This window comes from Malaclemys terrapin, chromosome 1 (assembly GCF_027887155.1).
Source record: "Malaclemys terrapin pileata isolate rMalTer1 chromosome 1, rMalTer1.hap1, whole genome shotgun sequence".
In the NCBI taxonomy this organism is placed as follows: Eukaryota; Metazoa; Chordata; order Testudines; family Emydidae; genus Malaclemys; species Malaclemys terrapin.
In genome coordinates, this window is record NC_071505.1 from 217,286,113 (window position 1) to 217,309,796 (window position 23,684).

The 23,684-nt window shown below is 42.0% G+C and overlaps 1 protein-coding gene across 2 annotated transcripts in view; it reads right to left on the reverse strand.

The window, feature by feature from the left end:
* BMX (BMX non-receptor tyrosine kinase) overlaps positions 1-23,684 on the reverse strand; it is a 50,706-nt gene that overhangs the window by 22,519 nt on the left and 4,503 nt on the right. The window contains exons 2-8 of one of the 2 annotated variants that reach the window (XM_054007174.1): positions 17,757-17,846; positions 16,938-17,084; positions 15,804-15,908; positions 14,207-14,288; positions 12,005-12,124; positions 9,798-9,865; positions 5,500-5,678 (exon numbers count right to left, since the gene is read on the reverse strand). In XM_054007174.1, the coding sequence (XP_053863149.1) occupies positions 5,500-5,678; positions 9,798-9,865; positions 12,005-12,124; positions 14,207-14,288; positions 15,804-15,908; positions 16,938-17,075 (692 nt within the window). In that variant the 5' untranslated portion in view covers positions 17,076-17,084; positions 17,757-17,846. Of the gene's footprint in view, positions 1-5,499; positions 5,679-9,797; positions 9,866-12,004; positions 12,125-14,206; positions 14,289-15,803; positions 15,909-16,937; positions 17,085-17,739; positions 17,847-23,684 lie in introns of both variants that reach the window. The other variant, XM_054007164.1, reaches the window with a different exon arrangement.

Below are 23,684 nucleotides of genomic sequence, written 5' to 3' on the forward strand. Positions count from 1 at the left end.
AAAGACACCTTCCTTTATCTTAGCTTCACTTAACCTTGGAAATTTTCCACGGAGGTACTTGAAAGCTGCTTGTGTTTTGTCAATGGCCTTGACAAAGTTCTTCATCAGACCCAGCTTGATGTGTAAGGGTGGTAACCAAATCTTCATTGATTCAACAAGTGGTGGATGCTGAACACTTTTCCTCCCAGGCTCCAATGACTGTCGGAGTGGCCAATCTTTCTTGATGTAGTGGGAATCTCTTGCATGACTATCCCATTCGCAGAGAAAACAACAGTACTTTGTGTATCCAGTCTGCAGACCAACCAAGACAGCAACAACCTTCAAATCGCCACAAAGCTGCCACTGATGTTGGTCATAGTTTATGCACCTCAAAAGTTGTTTCATGTTGTCATAGGTTTCCTTCATATGGACTGCATGACCAACTAGAATTGATGGCAAAACATTGCCATTATGCAGTAAAACAGCTTTAAGACTCGTCTTCGATGAATCAATTGTAGTAAGAGGAGGCCCTAAAATATAAACCTTAGTATCAGAGGCCCAGTATGAAGCCTAAGGCCTAAACTAAAGTAATAGTCAAGACTTTGCTAACATAAAGCAAAGCTAAGCTGTGAGCCAGAGGCAAGCCCTGCTCACAGAAGCTGGCAAGGAAAAGGCTGATGTTGCATAAATATATATTCATTTAGCATAGTTACAGTATAAACATGGTACCAAGATACACTATACCGGAACATTCCACAAATAACATGGAACAGGCCGACCCATCCCTATGACAGGGGCAAAAAAGTAAAATGATGAATAGAGTTGTTTTGATCGAACCAACATGTACAAAATGAGAAGCGGCACCTTACTACGTAGAGGGGTTGTACCTTGCTACGTAGAGGGGTTGAACCTCAATACGTCAGGAGTGATGTGTAACTTGTTTGTATCTGTGTATAAGAATGCATCCCTGAGTAAATGTCTTTGTCCGGCCACGGGGGCAATGAAAAGTCCCGCCACTAAGCCAAGTCCTTACCAAGAAGCATCTATTAGTAGTATGCCCGGTAGACTAAGTAATCTACAAAGAACTGCAATTGTGTCCGAAATTGCAATAAACCTGGCCGAGGTACCTTTGTACCTTACTAGACTCTGTGGTCATTGAGGGTTCTCATCGGGTCTGCTGTTTCAGCTATCTGCGCAGAGCTGGGGCAGCACACAGAGGGAACACACGCACGCAGCCGAGTGATATCAACAGGAGAAAGCAGAAGCACCACACCGGTAGCCTCTGACAACATCAATGAACAGTCTCCACTCATCTGGATCGTGAACGATGTTGAGGGCTGCCATCACACCATCGATGTTGTTGCAGGCTACAAGATCACCTTCCATGAAGAAGCATGGGACAAGATTCTTTTGACGGTCATGGAACATGGAAACTCTAACATCACCTGCCAGGAGATTCCACTGCTGTAGTCTGGAGCCCAACAGCTCTGCCTTACTTTTGGGTAGTTCCAAATCCCTGACAAGGTCATTCAGTTCACCTTGTGTTATGAGGTGTGGTTCAGAGGAGGAGGATGGGAGAAAATGTGGGTCCTGTGACATTGATGGTTCAGGACCAGAAGTTTCATCCTCTTCCTCTTCCTTGTCTGACTCAAGTGAGAATGATTCTGGTGCATCAGGAACCGGCAGTCCTTCTCCGTGGGGTACTGGGCGTATAGCTGATGGAATGTTTGGATAATGCACAGTCCACTTTTTCTTCTTTGACACACCTTTCCCAACTGGAGGCACCAGGCAGAAGTAACAATTGCTGGTATGATCTGTTGGCTCTCTCCAAATCATTGGCACGGCAAAAGGCATAGATTTCCTTTTCCTGTTCAACCACTGGCGAAGATTTGTTGCACAAGTGTTGCAGCATATGTGTGGGGCCCACCTCTTGTCCTGATCTCCAATTTTGCAGCCAAAATAAAGGCGATAGGCTTTCTTAACCATAGTGGTTATACTGCGCTTTTGTGATGCAAAAGTCACTTCACCACAAACATAGCAGAAGTTATCTGCACTGTTCACACAAGTACGAGGCATCTCTGCTCACTTTGGCTAAACAGAAATGTGTCCCTTTGCAAAATCAAACACTGACAAATAAGAGAGCACGACACTGTATGATTTCTAGAGCTGATATAGGGCAATTTGTTCAGCAGAGTGATGTAAGCTTCATTATGATTGCATCATCCATGACTTCTAGGAATAACATGATGCAATTCATATCATGTATGATGCAATACCAGCTTCAGATTGCATCATTCATTGTTTTGCCTAAAAAGCAAGTACTGTCCAAACCCAGTCATAGATTTATTCATAGATCCAGTCAAAGATGTATTTTAGTCATTTCTGGTTTAAATTGAGGTCCCTTCCCTTTATAACTCACTTATCCTCCGCCATTCCCAAGTCAAGGGTCGTATATACTGACCCAATAGCATATCTTGAAAACTAGAGCCAATCAACAATTTTAAGCATCATTTTCATTCTCAGTGACCCAGAATTAGTAAAGTTTGACTACATTTATTTCAGAAGCATTTTGGCTGTAAAGCAGTGTAATTTGGGACCCTGGAAAAGGCTGGATACTGGGACCAGCAGCAATGCCTAACCTCCACATCCCCACAGCAGGGCTGCTGGCAGCTCCCATTCACTTCTCCGATCCAACCTCTGGGCACCAAGGACACTGACTCCTGGGAGCCCTGCAACACCTCTGACAACTTTGAGCCATGGCCCTCAACCCCAGAATCCAGAGGCAAGGTGTATTCTCACCTGTGACTTTATGCAACAGGCAAAAATACAGTATTGTATTTGAAATGTTCGCACTGTTGCATTAATTAAAGGTTCATGTACAGTTGGTTAGCTAGTAGATTGGTTAGTTAAATACAAATACATTATTTTTCCATTGGCTTCATTAAAATCTTATTATTTGTTTTTGTTGTTGTTTCATAATAAAAACAGTTCACAATGCATCCATTATGAGTCATCATGGCATTTAACACAGAAAATCCTTTAAATAAAGCTGAAATAACTCATAGGGTTTTACGTAAGTACACAGGGAACGCTACACTTCAACCACCTACACACAAACCCCCAGTGCTCGTAATGTCTGTGTCCCAGGACAACCCCCACAGGCTGCCATGTTCAGGCACAAGACTCAAAATATGAAAACAGGCATCCCTGGCAGCATTCTCCCGGCTGTTAGTGTTCTTTAGGGGATGCCCTGCTGGCTGCTCGAACCTCCAACCAAGTCTCTCTTAACATCAGCCTCCCACCCATCAGCCTGGTTCCTGCCCCCCCACCCCGCTCTCACAAATATTGTGCAGAAGCATGATGTGCAGTTAGAATGCTTGGGGAAAAAATTTCTGCAGCTTCCAACCTATTCCATAAATGGCACCATCTGCCTTTGAAATGACCGAATGTACACTCGACCCCCATTCTGCAATTACTCAGGCAATAGTTAAAATGTTCCCTCCTTCTGTCGCAGCAGCCAGTGTATGGCTTCATTAGCCAGGGCATCAGGGCTCGCAGAATAACCAGCCCAACCTCCAGGCTATTAATGTCCACAGTGCTTCTGAGGGGGAACAGGCTTTTCTCCATTAATCTAAATGGAACTGAGTTCCAAAAGATGCTAGCATTGTGGATGCTTCCAGAGCACCCCACATTTATTTCTGTCATCTTGCCATGGGAGTCAACTTGTCCTTGGTGCAGCATGGAGAAATACCCTCTTCTGTTTATAAATTCTGCAGCCTGGCAGGGGAGGGGGGCAAAAGATAGGCACATGGGTCCCATCACTTGCCCCTATACAGTTTGGGAACCCCATGCATGCAAAGCCATCAGTAATCTCCTGAGCATTAACCAGCTTCATGACCTGGTTAGACAGCACCTTATCAATGGCCTAGCAGAGAATGTTCCCAACGGTTGACCTCCCTGCACTGAATTGGTCGGCTACAGACTGGTAACATTATGGGATGGCCAACTTCCAGATGGCAACGATGACCTGCTTCTCCACCGGTGTGGGGCACAGCATGTTGGCCCGCTGTTGCTGAAGCTCTAGGGTCAGTTCCATGCAGATCTCAAAAAAGGTTCCCCATCCGGAAGTTCTATGGCCACTGCTGGTCACCCCGGCTCTGCAGAACGATCCTCTCCCACCAATCAACACTGGTTTCCTGAGCACAGAAGTGGAACTGAATGCTGTGTAGGTGATCCAGGAACTCATCCTCTTGTTCCAATGACATCCTCCTGTTCTTCTACCTTGTTCTGCTGCCACCACTATAGAGTATCCCCCTGTTGCTGGAGGAGCTGTTGCTGATGCCATAGGATATTCTCCGGTTCACACGTCATTCGCTTGGGTGGTGCAATGGGCGTTCGTCCAGCTCTGAGTGCTGTAATGTAGCCCAAGCAGCCTGTGCATACTCATGCTTATCACCATGGTGGTGTGGAGCATTGTGGGATCCGGCTGGACAACAGTGTTTGGGAAATGTTGCGAGCCCACCCAGAAAGGAAGTGTGGGGCGGAGATGGTGAAAACGTGATTCTTTTAAATAAAATTGAACTTTCCACAATTCACAGTGAAAACAATCCCAGGATTCACGCTGCTCAGCAGTGAAGCACAGACATAGCCCTTGGAAATACATTCCATGGGACACCTCTGGAGAACGCTATGCCCTCAGTTCGCAGCAAACTGCTGCCACGTGTTCACATGATGTGAACTGAAAACGGAACAGTCGTTCCATATGCACACTGTTGGTGCAACTCACATCCTGCAAGTTACCTGATGTGCAACAAAAAGCTTCGGGTTACCCCTTCCCAACCCCCCTATCCCCATGTGGATACCCCAAAGGCAAAAAGTGCTTCTTTCCTAATAGTCTCCATTGACTCTAAAGCTGTCACTGCTACTGCAGGTACATACCAAAATAAAAACCACTAGAGACTGTTCAGATAATAGACTGTTCAGTGATTATTGTCACTCTTGCCTGATCTGGTAGCTAAAATTCTAGTTATTTCACAGAGAGGAGTGGAAGTAGGTGAGATGGAAGCAAAGATGGGGCAGGACAGATTTTTGAACAGCCTTACGGAAAGCAACCCCCCTTCTTCGTACATATTGTTATATGGTTTGCAAGTAGTGGACTTTTTGTGAGTCTTTGGAATGAAAACGATAAATCCTGAGGTGGCTTTACGTTCCTCTAAATGCCATACCAACATGTTAAATACACATGCATCAGAGAGACGCTCTGTGTGTCAACTATATAAGACTGTGCCAAGAGTCAGAGAGGAGCTAGGAGCAAGGTAAGAGAAGAAAAGTATGGAGGAGTGTAGAGAAAATTAAGGCTCATGAGATCAGCTGGAGCAAGTTTAAAAAGCCACCACGGTAGTTCTTAATTGGATCCTGGAATGCACCAGTGCCAGCAGGGTTGTTTAAGGATGGGTGTGATGTGGAATGAGGGTCATTACTGAACAAATATTCTCTGTTGAGTGTGCAAAGTAAACTTACCCTTCCATGTCCCTTATTTGCCACCAGTCAGGATCCTCGTCTTTCAGAACATAATACTTGCTGTTCCGGACAAGCTGGATATCAGTGTTTCCTTTGGGTTCATAGTCATACTCGGCCACAGTGATCTTCAGCGAGGATTTACCTGGTGCTGGAACTGGAGGTAGACTGTCATGCTTCAGCTTTTGAAGGCAGAGGAAATAAAATTACAATGAAGTGCATCACAGTAGAAAATCATTTTTAGCATTTATATTGCAGTTTGCATCTTCAATGAGCTCTGTGACTGCAAAGAAATTAATGCAAGTTAACTAGAAATGCATGGTGTGCTGAAGAATTTTTTCCTTCCTTTGTTTTGAAATACATTCCAACAGCTGTAGTCCAATATAAATAATGAAATACAAACCAAACTCTGTTACAATAATATTCAAGGCTTGGTCCTGCTCTAATATATGTGGAGTTGTGTATTTTGTAAAATTAGCAACAGCACAGACCTTACGTTACAAGACCCAAGGAGCATGGTTTTGTACTATAGCCGAGAACAGGATTCAGCCCAGTGGGTTAAAATTACACCAGAAGAGGTAAGGGCATTCTCAACTGAAGCTAACAATTTGTGAGCTCACAATGAGCTCAAACTGCAAAGGTTACACATTGCAGGTAGCTCAGCACAGAAGATGAATTTACATAAAAGGGAATGGTAATAGGATTAACTGATACTTATACCTGGGGTACATCTACACTGCAAAAATAGGTGTGTTCCTAACTCAGGTTAGCTAACTTGGGTTAAAATAGCAGTGAAGACATGGCAACTTGGCATATAACTTGGGTTAGCAGCTCAAGTTCAAGCCTATAGGTTACCCTGGGGTTGAACTCAAGGTACTAACCCAAGTTAAAAACACACCTTATTTTGCAAAGTAGATGTACTTGTAGTGTGATTGTGAGTCATGAAGCGCAAGTACCTTCCACCATATGTAAATGTGCTGATAGCAGACCGTACTAAAAGACTCCGCTGTAATATTATACAATAGCACGTTGCATTTTTTAAAAATGTGCCTTAGATCAATAACAAGTACAATAGTCACTGTTAAAAATGAAATCAGTATTAGCCAACTGTTACTGCATAGCAGTGTCTGTTATTTCCTTTTCTAAACATGGTATAGAAGAAACTGATATTTCAGATAATCAAGGCTGATTATTTTTCATGGAATAAAATGGGAAGAGTCAGGGCTTTGCCACAGCAGGAAATGCACATGTTAGTTTAAAAGAGGAAAGTCATGGCACACACTTATTTTGCTGAATATTAAGTTGTCTGTCATATGGCATTATGAGAAAGTCAAATAATTGTTTAAAACTAGGCAATAACAAGCAGCTTAAAATAATTTAAAACTCTTAGTCAAATCCAGTGGGCATATACAGATCTAAGCTTGTAAAAATTTCCAGAGGAGTCCTGGCTTAGTGGTGGGCTGGCTGGGATTATAAAAGCCCTGAATTTTTGTTAAAAAAAATCCTGTAAGTCGCGGTTCCAGTCTTGGAAGGCATGGCCATCACAAACATATAGATTTGCAGGTAATATACCACCCTGAGCCCTAGTTGCCTTTCAGTGACGTCAGCAGGAGTTTTGCTGTTGACTTTAATAGCAGTAGGAATGAGGCCTAAAGATAACATTTTCAGAATGCCCAAGTCACTTAGGAGCCTAAGTCCCATTGACTTTCAATGAGACTTAGGCGCCTATGTGCCTGCCACTTTTGGTTACCAGCTTGGATTTGATGTGGAGAGCAGCACTGTGGATAAGTTCAATTTTCCCCAGAGGGATTGGAGGTGTGTGTGTGAGAAAGAGAGAGAGAGAGAAGAGCAGGCTAGAATCCTCACACTAAGGCCACAGAGTAATTAATAGTGGAACTCCTCAATGGCTATGGCTGCAACCTCAGGGATGCAGGAATGTGGTAAGGGAATGACTGGAGTGAGGGCTAGGACTGGCCAGTGGATCTGTCCCTGCCCACCAGCTAGGAGGCGTGAGGTGGCAGGAGAGAAACAGCAAGGGCTACAAATGGGATGCAGAGGACTAAGCCATGAAAAGCTGCCTCTCATGTCAGGAAATCATTGCTGTTCCCAAAGAGTCAGGAAACTGTCTGGTGGCTCCTCTGAAGGCACATTCATGCCCATTAATCCGGTTGATGGTCCCCAACTCCCATAATTGCTCCTGGAGTAGCCTCTTCTGTCAGGCCCCAGCATAAGAGGGCAGAGATATGATGTTGGTCTGAGGAAAAAGGACTCCAGAGACCCAGGGACATAGGGAGAAGGACAGCACCAAGAACAACCTGGACAGGGAAGAGGAGGACAGAGTCCCCAGAGATTTGGAGGGAGGATGAGGGGCATGATCCAACAGAGACTTGGAAGGAGGGTTAGGCGATTATGATATTGGGTATGTTGAGCAATTTGAATGGGTAGTAAAAGGGGCAAAGGCAAAAAGGAGAAAGTTATTCAAAGTTGTGTTGGGGGCTTGCACTAATAGTTGCTGGACTAAGTAGATGCTGCTCCCTGTCATTTGACAACTTTTGTAGTCCTGACCTGTGCCTTGTGACTGGGGCCAGGAAACAAAGTTGCTTTGTCTCTGACAAGCACTCCCTGCTTTTTAAATTTCCCTTTCAAAACATCTCCTTGATAATGAGCTGGGAAGTCCTAATACATGTCAACCTGTTCAGTGGCTGATTTGCATGACTGATAATATCTTTAGATAAACAAAATCCTTCGATAGGAGTCAGGGAAGATGACCCATGGCATTTGAAACTTGTTTATTCACAATCTCACTACACTCAAACTTCATTATCAGAACCAGTGTCAAAAGCCCATTTGCTCAGTTATAAATGCTTTCCAAGTCCCTACTCCCACAAAAATATTTAACCCAGCATTGCCAGTTCTTATGATTTTATCATGAGTCTTGTGATATTTGGTATGTTTATTAAATCCCCTGCTGCTGGAGTCAAGTTATTATGTGAGAATCTCAGCTTTCATTTTTAAAAAAATTTCTAGCACTTGTGGTTGCAGAGAAAAGCTGGAAACTGTGACCTGAGTGTATCCTAGAGATTCAAAAACCAGAAGGTAAATAAAAGGAACCCCAAATGTATTTTTTGAAAAATCTCATTATTTTAAAGCCAATGTTGTGATCTGGGGGGGAAGGGGGGGCTGAATGAAGAATTTTGAATCCCTGACATTGGCAGTACTGTTAGCCACCTCTTAGATGTATGACATATAGTTAAGAACAGGAGTACTTGTGGCACCTTAGAGACTAACTCCTGTTCTTTTTGTGGATACAGACTAACACGGCTGCTACTCTGAAACCTGACATATAATTGAACTCTTAGTCCCAAGCCCTCTCCCTAGTTCCAAGCCTGAGTGACTTGTCTGGACACAGAAACATTTGGTGGAGAGAACCCCAATCCCCGGCCGTGGAACAACAGTGAAGCGGCACCGCAGTCACTACCTGGGCCTAAGTGCTAGAATGACCTCCATGGATCTTGTGCTCTACAGGGAGGAAAGGACCCAGAGAATCAGTGTAGTAGCAGATCCTCCATCCCCATCGTGACTCTTGTCTCTGACAACCACCCCCGTTCCCTCTAACATGCCTCTGTACATGACTATAACAGGAGCCTCCATGGAGCTGCACTCTGTGGCAGAGGCTGCACATTTTGTGTACAGACACATGTAATCTTGCCCTCTCCCCATACAGGGGAACTGCAGCATTTCCACTCTGCAGGAGGCCCTCTGCACCTGCTAGGAATGGGAAGGATTTGGGCTCTAGATAAACAATTTTGGGCCCAGGCCTGCTCTCACTGAAGCCTGTGGGGTAAAATTCCCATTGACTTTAATGGAAACAGGCAAATAAAAGCAAATCTGTTCAAACAACTTCACAAGAAGCAGCGGGTTGCTATGGCCCAAACTGACATCTGCACACTGCAATGCATTGAAACTATCTGAGACTTTTCCAGCTTTGCAGGCACTCCTGTGCGACAGCCCAGAGGGAAGCATGGGCAGGGTGAGGAATGAGTGGAGAAAGGGTGGAACTGGAGGACTGCTAAGTGTAACTCTTGTCCTTCCCCAGATTGTGCTGGTGGCCACTAAGGACATTGATTCTACTCAGTGATTAGATTGGAGTAGCTTCCGTTGAACAGCTGTCTGGGGGAGAAGGTTCCCCAACCCTTCCCCAATGGATCTCTTCATCATTTATTTGGGCTGGATGCTAGGGAGTGGATTTTCCCCCATAAGCAAAGTTCATTGTAGGCAGATACTAAAAGTTTGTCACCTACCAGTTTCCCAGGGACAGGAGGCAGCGGTTTCAGAGAGCTGGTGGTGCTAGGTAGACTCATATCTATAACTGGGGGGAAAGAAAAAATAACACAAGCAATTTACTGCATGACTCCAAGGCCATGCATGCAATAGGTTTTTCCACTTAGGTAGCTCCACTAGTGGCAGCAGTGGTGGGACTACTAGAGTAGACACACAGCCCTGGTGATCACCAACATTTTACCTCCACGTTGGGTTAACATGCTTTAGGTAATGTGATAGTTAATATGTTGGAGGCTGCCTGGGATTCTCCCTCCGCTAGCCCTCTCACACTGTTGCTATCACCAGTGCACCTGCATCATCATCATCAATAGATGTTTTTCTGAAGCAAAGTTAGAGTAGACAGAACACCCTCTTGCATTCTGTAGTATTTCAGACAGAAACAAAAATTTTGATACATGGTGACCCTACTTTTTGGAAAGTTTTCTTTTTCTACCTACTACTGTGTGCAGAAGTCCAGTGGCAACCAAACAGTTATTTGTGGCAGTGTGTGGGTTTTATAACATTATTTGCATATATCATATTTGGTTTGGAAGTTACATACGGCCATTCAAATTACAAAAAACCAACAACTGGCAAATCTTTAAAATAGTAGGGCATTGTTTAGTGTTCCTCCACTGGGTCCATACACAGGACACTGATGTTATTACTAAATAGTGGAGCTAAATTTTCAAAAGGGGCCTCTATATTTTCACTTGCAATCTCACACATACAAATTGGGTTCTTAGAGTTGCCTGTCATTTTGAGGACCCATCTTGAAACAACAGGGGCCTGATTATCAGAGGGGCTGAGCACTCTCGATGTCAATGGGAACTGCAAGAGTTCAGCACCTCTGAAAAATCGGGCTTTCGAACTCTCAAGTTACGCTCCCAAACCAGAGGCACTCAAAACAAGTGTCCACTTTCTAAAAATGTAAGCCTCAGCTATCCAATGTGCATGCAATAATGTGTGTATGGGATGCGGGGGAGGGTGCTTACGAATATGTAGATCGTGGCATGCATCCATTTTGAAAATTTACTCCTCTGGTTCTTTATGGTGACTAATAAATGAGCTAAATAATTGTGATTAATTTCCAGTCCAGTATTTTAAAAATGTATATTTAAACAAAAAAATAAAATACATAAAATATTCCTTCATTCCATAAATACATTGTTCCAACATACTGCAGGAGTCTGCAACTCAGATACACCATGTTTGTTTTTAAATGGTGCACAGGAAAGAAATGCATAAATGCTCTATGAGATTCTGGAGTGTGCATTATTTGAAACAACTGCTCCCTAGAACCATTTTGTGGAGTAATTTGACTGGCAAGTTTCCCTAACTAAACTTGCTCCTCAACACAGTACATTTTATAAAATTAAAATGATTTTTCAGCTATTCTTTTGATTCCCCTGTTCTTATTGTAATCCTATTTCTTATAAATGCACATTCCACAGAGTACCAAAAATAGACTTGTGGGGGAGAATATAGCATTGTTTAGAAAAGTAGCCACCATAAATATGAATATAATGAAAAAAATCAGTTTTATTTTGGATTTGTTATGAAGTTAAATTCTTTATAACTGACACACAAATGTTGCTAGTAGATTATTTGGCTGTTTGGACTCAGCCATAAAGACAAGTTCTGATATTTTTTTCTCCCACTCCCATAACAACAGCAACAACAACTCAGCATACTAAGTCGAAGTAAAGAGAAAGGATTTCTTTTTGGTGCATTTTGGAGGTACAGTAAAAAATTGTCATGATCTCAGCATGGGTATTTCACATACACCTCTACCCCGATATAACGTGACCCAATATAACACGAATTCAGATATAACGTGGTAAAGCAGTGCTCTGAGGGTGGGGCTGTGCACTCCGGTGGATCAAAGCAAGTTCGATATAACGCGGTTTCACCTATAACACGGTAAGATTTTTTGGCTCCCAAGGACAGTGTTATATCGAGATAGAGGTGTACTATATTCTTTTCCCCTAGCCACATTATCAAACTACATAGTACAATTGCAATGCTGTTAAAAGAAGTTAAGAACAAATATCAAGAGGAATAATTGATCAGATTTTTATATTTACCACCATTGATTACAATTATCCTTGTAGATTTACCAATATCATGCAAAGCACCATTAAGACTAACATGTCAAAAAGCAAATACAAACAAAATGGCTCATTACATTTCTCCCAGAGGGTACATCCAGGGGCTGCTTTACATGTCTGGTTGCAGCAGAGAAACTTCCCATTGGTAAAGAATTCTTTGTGATACTTGTTTAGTAAATCAGGATTGTCTTTAATCTCTGGAGCGCACAGGAGGGGAAAAAAAAAAAGAACTTTAAAAGGTTTGCTGGTAGCATGTTTTCAGTAAGCAATACAAACTGATACAATAAAAGAATTCAGTAACAGTGAATCAAGCTCATGGAGGAGATGTGCATTTTATAAAGACTTAAAAACTTTGCTAGACTGTCCTAAAGCCCATTTAACTGTGTTGAAAAATCTAATAAAACATTTTATGTATCAAAAATATGAAGAGTGATTTCATTTCTAATTCATATTATAGAAATAAACTAGACAAACTATAGGTGTTCAATAAACCAAATGGCAAATTTCAGTACAAAACTGACCTGTTAAAGAAATGTCCAGTTAAAATGTAACACTTTCTATTTATCAAACCTCTTAAATAAACATTTGTTACTTGTATATAAAAAATAATCCAGTATTCTATAGAAATGGCCCAAAACAGTATAACTGGCAATAGTGACACTGTAGTTTTTTGAATCAGTGCTGTAGTATTTGTTTTAAAAGATAATAAAACAAATAATTTTAAAAGTGTAGAGCAAGAGTTTATAAATGATTGCTTAAAGTTAGGCTCCTAAATCCCTGGTTAGACACCTGAAGTTACAGCCTGGTTTTCAAAAATGCTGCGCACCCAGATCCATGGGAGCTGCTGCATGATTGTTCAAAATCTTGGCCACAGAATTTTGTTACTTGTTTTTACAGCTGAACTTTATTTTTAAAGTTCCTTAGAAAATTGTAATCACTTTGCTATAATGCATGTCACAAGATTTATGCAATACTGAACAAGTGGTATTCCTCACATACTCTCTTTAAAAAACCTATCTTGTTTGAATAGCACTCTTATTAACATGTTCAGCTGAAAATATTGGACCAAATCCTGAGGTACCAAGGTCAGATCTTTCTCCTATCAGGAAAAAGACAATTTAGGGGCAGGACCAGCTCCAGGCACCAGCTTACCAAGCAGGTGCTTGGGGCGGCCACTTCAGAGCGGGGTGGCACGTCCAGCTATTCAGCGACAATTCGGCAGACGGTCCCTCACTCCTGTTCGGAGCAAAGGACCTCCCGCCGAATTGCCGCCACAGATCGCGATTGCGGCTTTTTATTTATTTATTTTTGTTTGGCTGCTTGGGGTGGCCAAAACCCTGGAGCCGGCCCTGTTTAGGGGACAATAAGCCCCATGAAGAGACAAATCCTGGAGTTTCCATCACATAATTCTGTTGGGTGAATGGAATGAGCAGAGGATTCAGCTACCAAAAACTCAATCTGCCAGAGGTCAGGGCCATGAGTGGGGAAGTCTTTATGCCTCCAAACTGCCTACTGGTTTCCTGTGGTTCTTCCTTATTCCCTTGCCAGTCTGGGTCCCTGCTGGCTTTCAAAACCAATTTTTTCTTCAGAAGAATTATTCAAAAGAATCTGTCCCTGGTTTCTAGAAGAAACATTGCACGTAGCCTATTGGAGCCTCCCACTTCTGCCCAGATCGTCCAGGCACAACGTTGCAGTGGTAGGTAAGGAGAGAGCCACACATTCAAAGTCAACTCCACCCATGGGCCCACAAGAGACAACTGGGGGATAAACAGGGCCTAACCCAAAGTCCATTAAAGTAAGTGGAAAGACTCTATTGACTTTAATGGGTGCTACTGCACTGTGTAGTATGTGGATGGACTCCTCCTCTCCTAAGGATCCTACTGACTTCACTGTGGTTTACGGGACCCAGCACTCTGCCTACACACTACTTATTGCATGGATGGAGCATTGCTCAGTTAAAGACCATGGAAAGAATCAGAACAAACTAAGTAAAGACTAGAGTTGGTGGGGAAATGCCGGTGGGGAAATGCCAGCAGGGAAATTTTGTGAATTTTTTCCTCCCACCATTTTTCATTGAAATTTTTGGAATGTTCTCATCCACTCCAGTCCCGTTGCATGGAGGAGCGAGATTGCAGCTGAAAATGGCTGACAAAACCATTGCATTAAAATAAGAAACTAGATTCATCTACTCCCTTATTCAGATGATTTCTCTGAACACACAATCTTCCCCCCCATGTTAGAAAAAAGTTGCTTCACAAGACAGTAAAAACAAATGTTACCTTTATGTAACGCTTTCAACCACTGATTTCGGCTCTCTTTATTTGCTGCAAAGACATAGAGAAGTCCATCCTTGTATACAATCTAAAAGAGGTGGGAAAACAATTCATTCTAGTTATCCTATTCTCAAAGTTCATTAGCTTTTTTTTTAAATAAAGACCTAGAGTAACGGAAACAAAGAAGTAAAGGACTTAGAAACCCTAGGATCAAGCTCCGCAGGCCTGTTCACACCAAAATGCATGCAGCCCAGGCAGGGTTGCCAGTGTTAGTTGGATGTATTCCTGGAGATTTCATCACATGACATAATCTTTAATTAAAGATTAATCTTTAATTCCTGGAGACTCCAGGCCAATCCTGGAGGGTTGGCAACCCTAAGCCCAGGACAGTGATGAGCCAGAACAGAGTTAAATAGTTATACTCCCATTTCACATGAAAGTGAGCTGGCATTATGGGCCTGAACCAATCCTGCTCCCAGTGGCAAAACTCCCTTTGGCATTAGCAGGAGAACAATAAGACCCTAAATTCAGTAACTTGCACATTCTCATCAGAAATGGGAAGTACACTATGTACCTTTCATTCCTTCCCCATCCTCTCTCCCCCATATTTGAGTGTATTAGGAGCTCATGAGAGTAACAAACTAATTTAATATAAAAATACTATTTAATGAGGGTTAGGAGTATTCAATCTGAGATAAATCAGACAGTGATAACACTGCTGCCCTCTCTTGGGGTTACCCCCGGGGTAGCAATTGTTGGGTGGCAATTAATTAATGAACTCCTCTGCTGCCCAGGTCATGCACCCTTTCCAAGCCACTGTTGCCCATTTTAGACTATAGCACCCCACCCTTGGCACAAAGGGAAGTTGCAGCTACTTTGCACTATTGTATATTCTTCTCCTCATGGACTCTCCGCCTCCAGGACTCTCTGCTCTGGCATAGGCTTTGGAATGAACCTATCTCTGAGAATTAACACATACAGTACAAATGACAGCAAAGTCAAGGTTATGGCTTTTGCAGCATATATGACCTTGCTTCCATGCACATATGTAGTATTGGTATTACTGTATATGTTGATAAAGATAAGGTTTAATAGAGATGTGCAATTTAGATGAGGTTCAATTGCTGAGGGAACCGTAACTTTGAATTTCTGGACTCTTGTGCATTTAAATGGTCAACCTATAGTTTCAATATCAAAAGGCCAAGTTCTGCACTTCTTTTTGCCACTAAAGTGAAAGGAGGTCAGGTGGGGAAGGTTAAAAAGAGAAAATGAATTGTGATCAGTATTGCACAACAAAATAAACATATTCAATATTCAAATACATGCACCATTCGTGTGTGTGTGTATAGGATCATACCAAAATAAGTAAACTATTATACACACATGAATGCACAAACAGACAGGTCCTAATCCAAATTCCATTGAAGTCAATGAAAAGACTCCCGTTGATTTTGATGGTCTTTGGGTCAGGTTTATAGTAACAAGGATTCATTTCCAACCTGCTGTAAGTTTTTGTAACAGTCAGCAGTGACACAAGCCCTTATTTGTCCTAAAAATAATGGTTCACCACAGTAAAGATCAGTTTTGTATTTTGTGATCTTACCTGAAATGGATATTGTCTCTCCAAAGGTGCCTGTTCCTCATGATTCACTGCCTCAACACATCGAATTTTCTTAATGTCAATTGATCCTTTTTTGCTTCCTTTTTTCTAAGAATAAAAGCCAAAGCAGGACTACTCATCATTCTAAATATAGGACTATTGTCCTCAAATCAAAAATACTTTATGGTCATGACAAGTTTTATAAAAACTTAATCACACTTAATCTAAGCTATGTGTAATTGCACACTTCAGATTGGGTAAAGTAGAGTTCCACTTTTGTTAAACTGTTTGGGAAAGACATTGAAAACCCTCCATTGTATCTTATCCTGAAATCCATATACTGACAAAACTCCCTTTGAAGTCAAGGTATAAAGACAACAGGATGGGCCCTACATCTGCTACATGAACTTCGGTATTACAATGCAAAAGCAGAGATGGAGGATATAAAATGCAAAAGTCTCTAATGGGAAATGAGAGTCTGATTTTGTATTACATTATTTTGTTAAGATACTGGCATCGATCCTGCCACCCTTATTCAGACCATGAGTTGTAACTAACAGGAGTAATCCAAATGTGCTATCAGGAGTGCAGATGGTAACAATGTATTTTAGTCTCTGAATGCACAAAAGAGGCCACTCTGCTGAAAGTACCAACCATTTGTTTGATACATAATCACTTTTTAAAATACGATCACACGCTTTAGCCTTTTACTTTATATCAGTTATGGGCCAAATTCTGCACTGAGCTATCTCCTGTACAAATGACTTGAAACCAATGCCAGATATAATTCACCACAGAGACCCTGATTCAGGAAAACATCCCTATTCAAGGCATGTGCTTAACTTTAGGCATGTGCCTAAGTCCCATTGACTTTGATGAGATTTAAGCATATGCCTAAGATTAAGCATCATTAAGTTCTGTGCTGAATAGGGGTGGACTTAAACACATTCTTAAGTGCTATCCTGAATCAAGGCCAGATTTTGGTCCCATACCATTTTTAAATCCCACTTGGAACAAAAGATATCACTACCCCTACTATATGATATCTAATCAAAGCACATTGAGGAAGAAAATCCAGAGGCATAAACTTACTTTAGAAAAATATGTACCTCTGTAGTTAAGAAAATGATTTCTCACCTCTTTGTCATATTCATAGTAAGAGAGGTTTGTTTTTGTGAGAACAAACAGTCGTTCTTTGTAATTAATTGGTGAAATTTTTTTCTTCTGTTGCGACTTCTTTAAAAGAAGCTCCTCTAGAATTGATTCCTGCTCCATTTTATTGCCCTAAAAATTGGAAATAGTCATTTTAATAATAATAGTTGTTAAAAGATTAACAAAGGCAGCTATGTCCTTTACTAATGGATTGTAAAGCATGTTATAAAATGAATTTAAGATATATTTATTGCATGTTCTAACAAGCGTTATGAAGAGTGTATTTTATATTTTATAAACAGCTATGAACGGTTAGTTTTTCTGCTCAGACAAAAATAAACATGTTATAGGAAATTAAAATTTAAGATAAAGCTGTAGCTCCAACTAAGACATTTTCAGTTCTTTTGTTGCCTGAGAATTTCTCCCTTTAAAGTCTTGCATTGTCTGGCAAGGCATTGAAGCTATATTAAGTACAAATGTATCATATCAGAGACACAGGAAGAAAGTAATTATAGCAACAAAAACACAATCCTTCATATCACAGATGAGAAAAAGCATAATTGATCACAGTGTTTCCTGGACTAGTAATTTCTAATTTCTTTCTTTGCACTGAAAGAAACATATGGATATGAAACAGAACCATTCAGGTAAAGAAATGTAAAAAAGTGAAAATATTATTATATGATTATTAATATGTATTAATCTTGTTATTAATTATTCAATAGCAAGTGAAAAGAGGAGCGAGACCCTTTGTTTTTTAAAACTATTTGTGTCTAAAGTTACTTACATGGGTGTTGCACTTACAAGAGGAATTATGTCCTTTGTCTTTTGTCTGCTTGGCGCTCCAAAGGGAAGTGTCCTGCTGACTTACTCTCCATCACGTTCTTATCAAACCTGGAGTGTTTATCAGAAAAAAGATATTTGCATGCCACTCATCACACCCATTTTGTCAGAGGTGTGTTTTCTGTGTTAGCATATATTTTGCACAATTCCATTTTTAGCCTTGATACATTTAAGTCAAGGGGGTTTATGGCCTCAGAACAATTCCTTGTAGTGTCTGCAAACGAGATACTGCAACGTTATGATAGTGCATTATAAAAGGAAGAGCAGCTAGTCTGTTTTCACTGTCTATTGTCATGAAAAGGGTCATAAACTGTGGGCTGGGGGAAGCATGGGCTGTTATTGCAGGGATAAGGGGAGACAAGAAAGAACATAGTGGGGAAATCAAATCAGTATATTTTATGTCTGTATACTAATGCGAGAAGTATGGGGAATAAGCAGGAAGAACTTGAAATGCTAGTTAATAAACACAGCTATGACACAGCTGGCAGCACAGAGACTTGGTGGAATAATACACATGACTGGAATATTGGTATAAAAGGGTACAGCTAGTACAGGAAGGACAAGCAAGGAAAAAAAGGAGGAAGTGTTGCCTTATATGTTAAAAATGTATACACTTGGACTGAGGTTGAGATGGAAATAGGAGACATACTTGTTTAAAGGCTCTCTGGGTAGGATAAAAGAGTAAAAAACAAGGGTGATGTCATGGTAGGGGGTCTATTACAGACCACCTAACCAGGAAGAAGAGGTGGATGAAGCTTTTTTAAACAACTAACAAAATTATCCAAAGCACAGGACTTGGTGGTGATGGGGGACTTCAACTACCCAGACGTCAGTTGGGACAATAACACAGCAGAGTGCAGATTATCCATCAAGTTCTTGGAATGTATTGGAGACAACTTTTTATTTCAGAAAGTGGAGAAAGCTACTAGAGGAGACGCTGTTCTAGATTTGATTTTGACAAATAGGGAGGAACTGGTTGAGAATTTGAAAGTGGAAGGCAGCTTAGGTGATAGTGATCATGAGATGGTAGAGTTCATGATTCTAAGGAATGGTAGGAGGGAAAACAGCACAATAAAGATAATGGATTTCAAGAAGGCAGACTTTAGCAAATGCAGGGAATCGGTATATAAGATCCCATGGGAAGCAAGTCTAAGGAAAAAACAGTTCAAGAGAGTTCGCAGTTTTTCAAAGAGACATTATTAAGGGCACAAGACCAAACTATCCTACTGCATAGGAAAGATAGGAAGTATGGCAAGAGACCACCCTGTCTTAACAAGGAGTTCTTCAATGATCAAAAAACAGCCCTACAAGAAGTGGAAATTAGTTCAAATTATAAGTGATGAACATAAACAAATAACACAAGCATGTAGGGACAAAATTAGAAAGGCCAAAGCACAAAACGAGATTAAATTAGCTAGAGACATAAAGAGTAACAAGAAAACATTCTACAAATACATTAGAAGCAAGAGAAAGATCAAAGACAGGGTAGGCCTATTACTAAATGAGGAGGGGAAAACAATAACAGAAAATGTGGAAATGGAAAAAGTGTTAAATGATATTTTTGTTTTGGTTTTCACGAAAAAGGTTAGTAGCGATTGGACATCTAACATAGTGAATGCCAGTGAAAATGAGGTAGGTTCAGAGGCTACAATAGGGAAAGAAAAAGTTAAAAATTACTTAGACAAATTAGATGTCTTCAAGTCACCAGGGCTTTATGAAATACATCTTAGAATACTCAATGAGCTGACTGAGGAGATATCTGAGCCATTAGTGATTATCTTCGAAAAGTCATGGAAGACGGATGAAATTCCAGAGGACTGGAAAAGGGCAAATAAAGTGTCAATCTATAAAAATAAGGATAACCGAGGGAATTACAGACCAGTCAGCTTAACTTCAGTACCCGGAAAGATAATGGGGCAAATAATTAAGCAATCAATTTGCAAACATCTAGAAGATAATAAGGTGATAAGTAACAGTCAGCATGGATTTGTCAAGAACAAATCGTGTCAAACCTACCTAATAGCTTCTTTGACAGGGTAACAAGTCTTGAGGATAGGGGGAAAGTGGTAGATGTGGCATATCTTGACTTTAGTAAGGCTTTTGATACTATTTCACATGACCTTCTCATAGGGGGCTGCAGATAGGGGCGTTTGAGAGGGAGAGCAAGAGATCCCGCTGACAAACAGGCTACCAGGTGAGAGGTAAGAGTACTAGCTGTTGGTGTGAGTGAGTTTGCTCGACTGTTTGAATTTTAATTGTGATTCTGATTTCAGGTGACTTCAGTTTCAGTTACAGTTGCTATGGCAGTTGGGACTGAGTGCCTGACTTTGTTCCCTTGATTGTTCCCTTGATTGCCTTTGATTGGCCTTCCCCAGAGTGACTCATGAGGGGGTGGGACTGACCTAGGCAAGCAGGCTTTAAAAACCAGAGGCAGAGAGACCAGGGGGCTGCAGACAGGGGAGTTTGAGAGGGAGTTTGATGGAGGGAGGCTTATGATGGTTAGGAAGACCCGCAACATCTGTGCCAGCACTGCTTCTGTCTCCTCCACCTGCACCTGTAGCAAGACAGAGTGCCTGTGCCTGGATGCTTCTACCTAGATCCTGGTAGGTTTTGCAGGGACTGTAACTTGCAGTTTCCACTTACTGATATCCAGGCTGGGGGGGGGGATCCAATGGGAAAGGTGCCTGCTGGTGGAATCGCTCAGGTAGGTGGTGGGAGAGCTACAGGAGGAGGTGGCTAGGTTGAGGAGCATCCGAATCCACAAGCAATTCCTGGACAGTGTCCATGTGGAGACAGCTGAGGAAGCTGTCCCAGTACACAGGACTGCTGACACACCACTGGTGGAGGAGGAGATGGCTCAGGGTGGACACCTTAGCTGGTTACTTCTGGCAGCAGGCAGTGCTCCACCCCTGCTCTGAACCCTCCCGCCATGGTAATAGGTAACCGTTATGCTCTTCTCGATACAGGAGAGAAGGAATCACCCCCTACAGTAAAGGAGGAGAAGCCTCGTACCCCTAAGGCTGGGAGGTCTGCTGCCACTACTGCGAATAGGAAACGTAGGGTAGTGGTGGTCAGAGACTCTCTGCTGAGGGGGACGGAGGTGCCCATCTGTCGCCCTGACATTTCATCTCGAGAGGTATGTTGCCTGCCGGAGGCCCGTATCCGAAATGTTACGTAGGCATTGTCGAGGATTATCCAGCCCTCTGACTACTACCCCATGCTACTCATCCATGTGGGCACAAATGATACTGCGAGGTGTGACACTGAGCGGATCAAGAGTGACTACAGGGCTCTGGGAGTACGGGTGAAGGAGTTTGGGGAGCAGGTGGTATTCTCTTCGATTCTTCCTGTCAAAGGTAGGGGCCCGGGTAGAGACAGATGCATCATGGAGGTGAATGCCTGGCTGTGAAGATGGTGTCACCAGGAGGGCTTTGGTTTTCTTGACCACGGAGTGCTATTTGAGGAAGGACTGCTAGGCAGAGATGGCGTTCACCTTTCGAGGAGGGGAAAGACCCTATTTGGAAACAGACTGGCTAATCTAGTGAAGAGGGCTTTAAACTAGGTTCAACGGGGACAGGTGAGCAAAACCCACAGGTAAGTGGGGAACATGGAGACTTGGGAGATGGGTCAGAAACAAGAGGGAGCGTGGGCTATAATGGCAGAGAGAAAAGAGGGTCAGGGCAAAACTGGGAGGGAAGATCAAACCAGTATCTTAGATGCCTATATACAAATGCGAGAAGTATGGGTAATAAGCAGGAAGAACTGGAAGTGCTAATAAATAAATACAACAATGACATTGTTGGCATCACTGAAACTTGGTGGGATAATACACATGATTGGAATGTTGGTGTGGATGGGTACAGCTTGCTCAGGAAGGATAGACAGGGGAAAAAGGGAGGAGGTGTTGCCTTATATATTAAAAATGTACACACTTGGACTGAGGTGGAGATGGACATAGGAGACGGAAGTGTTGAGAGTCTCTGGGTTAGACTAAAAGGGGTAAAAAACAAGGGTGATGTCACGCTAGGAGTCTACTACAGGCCACCTAACCAGGTGGAAGAGGTGGATGAGGCTTTTTTTAAACAACTAACAAAATCATCCAAAGCTCAAAATTTGGTGGTGATGGGGGACTTCAACTATCCAGATATATGTTGGGAAAATAACACAGTGAAGCACAGACTATCCAGTAAGTTCTTGGACTGCATTGCAGACAACTTTTTATTTCAGAAGGTTGAAAAAGCTACTAGGAGGGAAGCTGTTCTAGACTTGATTTTAACAAATAGGGAGAAACTTGTTGAGAATTTGAAAGTAGAAGGCAGCTTGGGTGAAAGTGATCATGAAATCATAGAGTTCACAATTCTAAGGAAGGGTAGAAGGGAGTACAGCAAAATAGAGACAATGGATTTCAGGAAGGCGGATTTTGGTAAGCTCAGAGAGCTGATAGGTAAGGTCCCATGGGAATCAAGACTGAGGGGAAAAACGACTTAGGAGAGTTGGCAGTTTTTTAAAGGGACACTATTAAGGGTCCAAAAGCAAGCTATTCCACTGGGTAGGAAAGATAGAAAACATGGCAAAAGACCACCTTGGCTTAACCACAAGATCTTGCATGATCAAAAAAATAAAAAGGAATCATATAAAAAATGGAAACTAGGACAGATTACAAAGGATGAATATAGGCAAACAACACAGGAATGCAGGGGCAAGATTAGAAAGGCAAAGGCACAAAATGAGCTCAAACTAGCTACAGGAATAAAGGGAAACAAGAAGACTTTTTATCAATACATTAGAAGCAAGAGGAAGACCAAGGACAGGGTAGGCCCACTGCTCAGTGAGGAGGGAGAAACAGTAACAGGAAACTTGGAAATGGCAGAGATGCTTAATGACTTCTTTGTTTCGGTCTTCACCGAGAAGTCTGAAGGAATGCCTAACATAGTGAGTGCTAATGGGAAGGGGGTAGGTTCAGAAGATCAAATAAAAAAAGAACAAGTTAAAAATCACTTAGAAAAGTTAGATGCCTGCAAGTCACCTGGGCCTGATGAAATGCATCCTAGAATACTCAAGGAGCTAATAGAGGAGGTATCTGAGCCTCTAGCTATTATCTTTGGAAAATCATGGGAGACGGGAGAGATTCCAGAAGACTGGAAAAGGGCAAATATAGTGCCCATCTATAAAAAGGGAAATAAAAACAACCCAGGAAACTAGAGACCAGTTAGTTTAACTTCTGTGCCAGGGAAGATAATGGAGCAAGTAATTAAGGAAATCATCTGCAAACACTTGGAAGGTGGTAAGGTGATAGGGAATAGCCAGCATGGATTTGTAAAGGTCTTGAGAACATGACCTATGAAGGAAGGCTGAAAGAACTGGGTTTGTTTAGTTTGGAAAAGAGAAGACTGAGAGGGGACATGATAGCAGTTTTCAGGTATCTAAAAAGGTGTCATAAGGAGGAGGGAGAAAACTTGTTCACCTTAGCCTCTAAGGATAGAACAAGAAGCAATGGGTTTAAACTGCAGCAAGGGAGGTTTAGGTTGGACATTAGGAAAAAGTTCCTAACTGTCAGGGTGGTTAAACACTGGAATAAATTGCCTAGGGAGGTTGTGGAATCTCCATCTCTGGAGATATTTAAGAGTAGGTTAGATAAATGTCTATCAGGGATGGTCTAGACAGTATTTGGTCCTGCCATGTGGGCAGGGGACTGGACTCAACCTCTCGAGGTCCCTTCCAGTCCTAGAACCTATGAGAATAAACAAACTAGGGAAATACAACCTAGCTGGAACTACTATAAGATGAGTACATAACTGGCTGTAAAAACCATTCCCAGATAGTAGTTATCAGTGGTTCATAGTCATGCTGGAAGAGCATAATGAATGGGGTCCCGCAGGGATCAGTTCT